At 40.2% G+C, this 8,757-nt stretch overlaps 2 protein-coding genes across 2 annotated transcripts; both read right to left on the bottom strand.

The window, feature by feature from the left end:
* Positions 1 to 615: 615 nt before the first annotated feature.
* LOC124258069 lies at positions 616 to 1,963 on the bottom strand. The gene is made up of 3 exons (XM_046692143.1): positions 1,936 to 1,963; positions 1,500 to 1,649; positions 616 to 930 (listed from the first exon to the last, which is right to left on the bottom strand). Exons 1-3 carry the CDS (start codon positions 1,961 to 1,963, stop codon positions 728 to 730), a joined length of 381 nt encoding a protein of 126 aa, XP_046548099.1. The 3' UTR covers positions 616 to 727.
* A 1,272-nt stretch (positions 1,964 to 3,235) lies between these two features.
* LOC124258079 lies at positions 3,236 to 8,482 on the bottom strand. Its single transcript, XM_046692151.1, has 3 exons — positions 8,215 to 8,482; positions 7,280 to 7,429; positions 3,236 to 4,453 (listed from the first exon to the last, which is right to left on the bottom strand). Exons 1-3 carry the CDS (start codon positions 8,438 to 8,440, stop codon positions 4,251 to 4,253), a joined length of 579 nt encoding a protein of 192 aa, XP_046548107.1. The 5' UTR covers positions 8,441 to 8,482; the 3' UTR covers positions 3,236 to 4,250.
* Positions 8,483 to 8,757: the final 275 nt, after the last annotated feature.

Below are 8,757 nucleotides of genomic sequence, written 5' to 3'. Positions count from 1 at the left end.
TTGCGAACGCTTGACCATTGGTTCATTAATGATAAACTAACATCAAATCGACGTATAGGCATTGTTCACCACCCGTTATATGATGAATGATAGCTTTGCTTGGTGTTGTGATCCGTTTACAATTTTGTTGTTTCTACACGCATGAAGGAACCACACGTCAGAAAAGAGACAGCGTTCGTTTACAGCTCGGGCTATATCGAGACTGGAGAATCTATGTATAAGATTTGTCAAAATAACGCATCATCGAACTTTAGCGGATCCTGGTAATTATAAGTTGCATCACTTAAGGCTTAGCCCCATCCTAATATACACTGGAGATTATCAAGGATGGCTTACCCCTTTCTTTAAGGTAACCAGTATCATATCAGGGCCCGGTTTCACAAAGCTATCGTAGCGCTACGACTGTCGTGCCTCCTATACTCTAACTACGACAGTCTTAGCGCAACGATAGCTTTGTGAAACCGGGCCCTGGAACATTTGTCATAGCAGCATTAAACCCAACTCACAACCTCACTCCCATGCTATTCAGATGTAACAGATGTCTACCCCTTTAACAAATTCACCCAAGACCATTTTGGATGCGAAATTCCAAAATATCTATTTTATTAAGCTTAGCTTTACTGAAATCTTGAATAACACAGATCCTTCAATATGTGCGGGATATGCCACCTAAACATCTGGTATACCGTTTGTATCCTCAAGAAATACGACATATGCGACTTCAGCTCTACCCCGGCGATGTTCCTTTCCCCTTCTTGCTCTCCACCAGCATCAGTACCCCAGCCACACCCTCCAGTAACAGAGCCACGATAGCCAGGCCGAAACTGAACCCCAGCTCTCCGATCTTGACCGTTCGGGTAATCGGTTGATGGTAATACCCGTTGTCAAACTCAGCTCCAAACACGATCACCGCTAGAAGGTAACATATAGCTGAAAAACAAAACAAAACAAAACAAAATAATAAAATTTATATATAAGTAAGAGCTTATTGTCAGCCTGTATGTTTTATCTTTTAATACAGTTGTACGGAAATATGTTCTACTGATATTATCTGATTTTTGACACAAGAAAAATACGTTAAGCACATTACTGGATGAATGGTTATATACATACATGTGTACATTACACCTGTGATGATCCGGGTTAGAATCGTTCTTTTGCAAGCAATAGAGACAACTATTAACTTAAATTTTGTAATAAAGACAAAAATTTAAGATATTATGGTCTGAAAAGACCATTCACATGATGTGCGATCTCCATGAATTGTTTTTTTTTTACCTACAATCACTGAATGCAAAATGACTTGAACACGTTAGCTGAATAATAATATATTAGATATAAAATATAAAACATTGATCCGGTGAAAAGGCATTGAATGTTAAAGGGTGAACAGGCCACAGTGAACACCTGAGTCTGATATGAGTATTTGTATTTAAGCATGCAATAATATGGAATCGATACAGTTTTCAATAATTAACACAGGGAATCAGTTACGGCACCTGTGACAATACTCTGTATAGCGTTCCAGAACCCGATGTCGGTAACGTCATCACACTTGGACGTGAACACTTGCAACACGACGATGATGAAGGCAATGTTGATGCCGACGAAGCCAAAAATGGAGAGAGCCTGCACAGCTGTGTACCAATCTGCAAGAGAGGAGAGAATAGTGACTCATCAATGAAGGTGTATCTGTAATCAGATATACGTATATATGTAATACTTGCAACCCCAGAAAGTGAGTGAGTGAGTTTAGTTTTACGCCGCACTCACGCGAAGATGGTAACGTAACACAGGATGCACGTGGCGAGGGTGTGAAGTTTAAATTTACGTGGGACGTGGGCAAGGTCTGTCAATTCAGGAGAATTTACTTTCAGCTGGTATATCTAGATTGCTTGAAATTAAGTGTAACCCCGATAATCCGAACAGTATTACAAAGTGTGAAGTTGTCCTGAATGGCCATGCATTGCAACCTCATATAGTTGTTACGTTTCCTTGTAGTATTTTCCTTGAAAGCCTTTCCTTTGCCTTTGTGGTGTTGGGACTACCAAAGGTGCATTTGTATCTTCATGTTTATTTAAAGATTATATGAAAAAAACCCACTAACGACATGATAATCTCCCCTGTATTAAAGTGTATGTCACCTAGGCCGATAGTGTAAAATCTCACTTAATACAAGTAAAAAGTAACGCATGTGAGATGGTATGACTGTTGATAGTTTATTCATGACACATTCAATACAAATACAATATGTTTTATTGAACTGTGTTTGATTCGTGGTCGTTGGTGTAATTCACAAAAGCAACCGTTTTAAACTTTTGTATCTGTGTATAGAATTTTTTTATAAATGACTGCGGGGTGGTGGGGTAGCCTAGTGGTCAAGGCGTTCACTCGTCACGCTGAAGACCCGGGTTCGATTCCCCACATGGGCACAATGTGTGAAGACCATTTCTGGTGCCGTGATATTGCTGGAATATTGCTAAAAGCGGTGTAAACCCCAACTCACCCACTCACTCACTATAAAAGACTGCGACAATATCATGGAAAGGAAGTTATAAGCAGAATGCAAGAAGACATTGTGTCTTCTACGGTGACAAAGACTAAAAATGGTCAAACGTCAGTCAGTATTGTGTCATACGTTTGTCGAATTATTCGAGTGAGTGAGTGAGTTTAGTTTTACGCCGCACTCAGCAATACCCCAGCTTTATGGCGGCGGTCTGTAAATAATCGAGTGGGAACCAATGCTATGTGTCAACCAAGTCAGCAAGCCTGACCACCCGATCCCGTTAGTCGCCTCTTACGACAAGCATAGTCGCCTTTTGTAGCAAGCATGGGTTGCTAAAGACCTATTCTATCCCGGATCTTCACGGGTCTCGAATTATTCGAAGTTACTGAGACTGAATGCTGCTTATCGCAACATTGCAACATTGCAATGGGACGTCTTGCAGTTGGAATACTTGCAATCAAGGATTATCGAAAAAGTTGCTTCGTTTACCTTCGTTTTAGATCTGGTACAGATCCAAGACGTTTATCTTTGAAAACCATGAGCTCGGCACAGTTGCATGTTAATCGCATTCTGACACACAAGAGGGACACAGCTTGCGCTTTGTGGAGTCTGTTGTTCCTTCAGATCACCCCGCAGATTATTAGACTTAGCCGTAATTAACGGCACAGGCCTTGAGGTCACAAGTAATAACAGTTATATTTGTAAAGCGCCAATGTCAACCCACTGATGAATGTTCATGGCGCATTAAAACTATTTATAGAATAAGAGTTAGGGAAAAAGTCAATTGTAGGCTTTAGAAAAAAAGAATGTCTTTGGGGCCTTTTCAAAACAGTCGTTGTTGAACAAGTGCTTTCCACTATGTCGCATGATAAGGTCAGCGGGGATGTCACTGTGGTTTACCGCTCTTAATACAATCAACTTTCATTATAATGACATAAATATCTTGATATATTTCTTGTCTTGAGGGTACATTAACCCCAGTGCTGGTTACCCTCGCTATGCTGAGGCTTTACTCTACTTTCCAGATAGCGCCTGTCACCGGCCACAGACTGAACTCTCCCAGACGCCTGTCACTGTTTTCAAAATATAGACATCTATATTCTGTCCATATCACAGGTGTAATTGTTCTGATCACACAGTGAGTGAGTAAGTGTGTTTTAGCAATATTCCAGCAATATCAGAAATGGGCTTCACATATTGCACCCATGTGGGGAATCAAACGGGCGTGACGGGCGGTTGCTTTAACCATAAGACTACCCCACCGCCTCTAAGATCACATAGACTCCTCCCTACGAAGAAGGTACCTCCCTGTCCAGAGCGCACCTGTAATTATCCTGATAACTCTTCCTTCAGAGAACAAGCACGGTCCTTTCCGGACGCCAAATACAGAAATAACAGGCAGTCCGAGCAAATATGTTTATGTCATTCATACGCCTCCTCTGATACACTTTATATACCATAATAATTACCTGAAGTAAACACAGACATTATTTCAATGTCAGTCGACAAAAGAACATCTGGACCTAGACTGGCGCAAACTCAATCCTATAGGATGCTATATTATGTTCATAAAACACAACGCCATAACAACTACAAAAATAGAAGTACAGACATAAGAAAAACACTTATTTAGATATAAATACTTGTACAGCGTTTAAGAAACTCACACCAGAAGTGACAAAGATAAATATACATGTATACGCAGTGGTGTCTATGTAGGAGAAATGCCATGACTGCTCCATGTTTACGACGGTGACGTCACAGTGACGCCCTTTCCGTCCAGCAAGATAAGAACTCCCGCCACAATCTCTAAGATCAGCGCCACAATGGCAAATCCGAAACTGAAGCCGAACTCCCCCTCCCGCAAGATCCCTCCGCCGACGTAGCTGAAGAAGCCGTCGTCAAAGTTCGTTCCGAAGATAATCACAGCAACCAGGTAACACGCACCTGTTGGATGAAGCAGAATAAAGTTATAAATTATAAAGGTTGGTTGCTAAGTGAGTCATTCATAAATTTGAAACCTATGTTCACAGAAAACCTACTTTGGGGCCCTGAAGATGAAACGCTTTTAAAGAACCAATAAACTTTGTTTTTTGTTACTCTTTTAACCATTACATATGAAAGATTTGTGGTTAGTCTTATGCGGAACACCAAATTTATTCTTTAAAAACTTGTGGTTAATTAATACCGAGCGATTAAAAGTGGCCAAAAAGTCGCCTGCTTCCCTCTCGCCCGCCAACGAAACCACAGACAGGTTACGTAACTCTGTCGCCAGAGCACTGCAGTGACGTCATATGAGGAACGATTTTCAGTTAGTTGTATAGAAAATGTGTAGCACGCTCATCATTTTGATGATTTCTCGACATCAACGACGAATGCCGAATCGTTGCTTTGTCGTCAATTGCTCCTAGGGGTCGGGCGATGGTGTCCCCATGCACAGATTTCCACAGGAGCCCGCAGTTCGTGCTACATGGGTTATGTTTGTGAGGAGTGCGAAGCGAGCGTTGTGGAAGCCTGAAACGATATCTTACTTGTGTTCAGATCGCTTCACGGAAGTTAAAGAATCAAAACTACTTACTAGTTGTAGTAAAATATGCATATGATTGATGACCATAAAGATTTTCTATGGCACAACTTGTAACATAACGATTTCTTCCTCGGAAGTGAGGTTGTGGTCGAAGTAACAATAATATTGTAAGTAGTATTATATTGACACCCACCTCGCTGCCACGAGAGAAATTGTTGTGTTATACGCTTATGTCATGCAAAATGCTATTGGCCATCAATAAAATTCATATTTGACTACCAGTAGAAAATAGTTTTGATTTTAACTCGGTGAAAACAAACCCTAAATACCATTTATCCTCAGACTGGCGGATGTTCCCGACAGGGCGCCGCCATTTTAAAAATAAAAATCTGTTAGAATTAATGAGATTATAGTTTGTTTTCATCAAGTTAGAAAATCAAGACTACTTTCTACTCGTAGTTAAATATGTATTGGAATCATAACCAAACGGATTTTGCATGACACAACTTATAACATAACGATTTCTTCCACGGAAGCGAGGTGGGGGTCGAAGTCACAATACTGCGCGATAAATTCCTTGCTACATTCCCATGGTTAATGTTCACTCACCAGTATGTAGATACTAGTCAATGTGCGTCTTTATATTTGGTCTTATAATCCTAATTAGTTTATTATCATACTTGTATGCATTTTGAAACTAAATAAAAAGCAGACGATCTGCTGATACTTATAGTGAATTTATAACAGAACTGTAATATCTGGACATTTTATAGTTTGCCAATGTGAATCATACTTCGCACACACCCTAGTGCATGTTGTCTGTCTCATTACACTTCACGGCGAAAACAATGATTCTGTTGAATGCTACGACAAATGAATAAAAACAAAATGCAAATATTAAAATTAAAACAGATTAAAGTTATAGGAACAATATCAGGCCATTACCTTGTTCGAGGAATGTATCCATCAATATCCACAAAACTGTTCCAAATGATGTGTCTTTTAACAGTTTAATATACGAAAAAGTGATAAATCTTTTCAGGTATTGGTGTATAGTCTCATTGGTCACCCAACATAGCACACCTGGCAACTAATTGCATAATGTCCGCCTTTCTTTAAAACAGTAATTTAGTTAGCCAATAATGGGCAATCAATCAATGTATTGCCGGTTAATCCTTTGAAAGAAGGACGTTGTTTTACGCAGACACCGACACGACAAGAGTGTATTCAGTATAGATTAGTAAAATCTACATACATAAACACTACATTTTGACAATTCCGCTGTAATAAGATAAAAGTAATTAATCAATCAGCGTGTTATCGGTTAATCCTTTGATCGATGTTTATACGGCCCTTTAAATGTTAAATTTCGTATTTTTAAGTATTGTCGGATGCCAGTTAGTGCATATATTTAAATGTTATATTTATATTGTCGGTGCATATATAACACTGTTCAGTAAAAATGTCTAAACAGAAATTATACCATCTAACCATTTTCACAATTAAGTTTTTATGTAATGAGTTTGTAACATTAAAAACAGCAATCTAAGCTTGAAATACATAGGAAATCGAGTAATATGAATGTTTAAATCATAATAGCATCGGTCATGATGAGATGAGTTTGAGTTTATGGATGTCCTAAAGTGTATGTGCTAGCTATTCCGAAGTTGTACCACCCTTTCTTGATTGTAATCAATATGCCCTGTACAAAAATGTTCGCTGTATAGTACCGTGGCATTAAAGTGTTTATGGGAGGATTCGTTGATGAGGAAAAAATATGTAAGTGAATAAAGTTTCCACTGAAGGCTCCGAATTAAGGAATGACGTTGACAGATCAAGGATCAAACGCAGTAGGAATATCTAAGGTAGTAGGGAATCCATGCAAATACTATGGACAAAGGGAGTCCTACACACTTGACCACTGATCCTCCCGTGCATCTTACAGTAAAGGTTTATTGTACACGGTACATGGTATGATAACACCCGAATTAGTCACCCGTGTCAGTGTAGACGTACTCGCGAAGATCCGGCTTAGAACAGCTCTTCAGCAACCCTTGCTTGTCGTATGAGACGACTAACGGGATCGGCTGGTCAGGCTTGCTGACTTGGCTGACACATGTCATCGTAATCCTTATTGCGTAGATCGATGCTCATGCTGTAAATCACAGGAATGTCTGGTCCAGACTCGATTATTTACAGACCGCTGTCGGCGTAAAACAACAAACAAACACTGTAGACGTATTTACCAGTTAGAAAGCAACAGAGGGCGTTCCAGAAGCCGAGGTCACTGACACCTTTGCACATGGAAGAAAATATCTGAAGAGTCACCACAAGGAACGCAACGTTGATTCCGACAAAGCCAAACACAGACATAGCCTGCACAGCGGCGTACCAGTCTGAAATAGATCAGTGTAACCAGTGTCAAGTTTAGTGTTAGCACAAACCTGTCGAACATAGGAGGAAATCAAGGTGGTTTAATTTACAATTGAAAATATACAATGATGCTAACATCTGGCGCATTGGATTCTCCAAATTCAGCGAGAAGACATAATTTCTGTATCCATGCCAACATGTTAGAAGGCGACAGGGGATAGGAATATGACCCAACGCAGTCTTAGATTTTTCGCTGCCCCAAATGTCTTGAAATACAGGCTTCACATTCCGGATGATAAGGATATACTCGGGACAGATAATTCCGTAATCTTATATCATTTATGTAATGCCCATAAGTTCACTTCTGAGAAACAATGTAAGCGCAAGCTGTTATCACAATATACTAATATCAAACCTTCTGTGACATGAACAAAGGTAGACGTCATGATAACTATGTTTTCACAATACATTGACGTGACTGCTCATTGCTATGGGTCACTTCGCTGAAGTTACTAAGATTGGAACTGAAGTACTCAATCGGCATGGCTCACAAACTACAAATGGTGGCCAAGAATATTTACATTTATTTGTATATATAATTTCACCAATCCCCGTGTTCCAGTGGACAAGAAAGTATAGGAATGTATAGGAGTGGGTGAATTAACTCTGCTTCATTAATAGCGATATTCTAAACATCTAGAAGCAAAACAGTGAGGCTACTCACAGAACTTAAATTATATTTCTTTAAAATGTTACCATACTTTTAGCACGTAAACATTTCCCTTATCGACATATTAGAGTGACCTACCTAGTCTGGTTCCATCCAACTGACCACACGCTGAGGGGAGTTCTGAGTTACTACACAACCTCCACAGACCATACCCAACGAAGAAGTCTCCAACCGGAGCCGTGTACCTCTTCCCCCACTGCGGGATGGTGAAGGCGATGTAGTTGCACACCTGGGCCACCAGCAGCACCAGGAAGCACACCTTCATCAACACAGATGCTCCCATGAAGCTATCCTTTATTCCCATGGTGATTGGTATTAGATAACCTCAGCAACTAGAGATAACGCCGTTCCCTCTGCAACTTCTCGAACAGACTGATGTGGCGCGATCAGTGGGAGAGTGTTTGTGTTTAGGCGTTGCTGCAACAACCGGCTTGCCATGGTTTATTGCTTTATGGCTGCTTCACGAGTGTATGGCCCACTGTTGATCAAACATTAGTTGTAAATCATGGGTGTTATGAGTGGGACTGCATATAGTGTCAGCGAGAATATTGTGTCTGATTCTTTTTCACTATCTTCAATCGCCGCTTTTAGCACTATTCCATTAATATCACGGCCGGGGAC

This window comes from Haliotis rubra, unplaced genomic scaffold (assembly GCF_003918875.1).
Source record: "Haliotis rubra isolate DU_JTF1 unplaced genomic scaffold, ASM391887v1 Scf681, whole genome shotgun sequence".
NCBI lineage: Eukaryota > Metazoa > Mollusca > Gastropoda > Lepetellida > Haliotidae > Haliotis > Haliotis rubra.
This window is presented reverse-complemented; position numbering and strand designations above follow the sequence as displayed.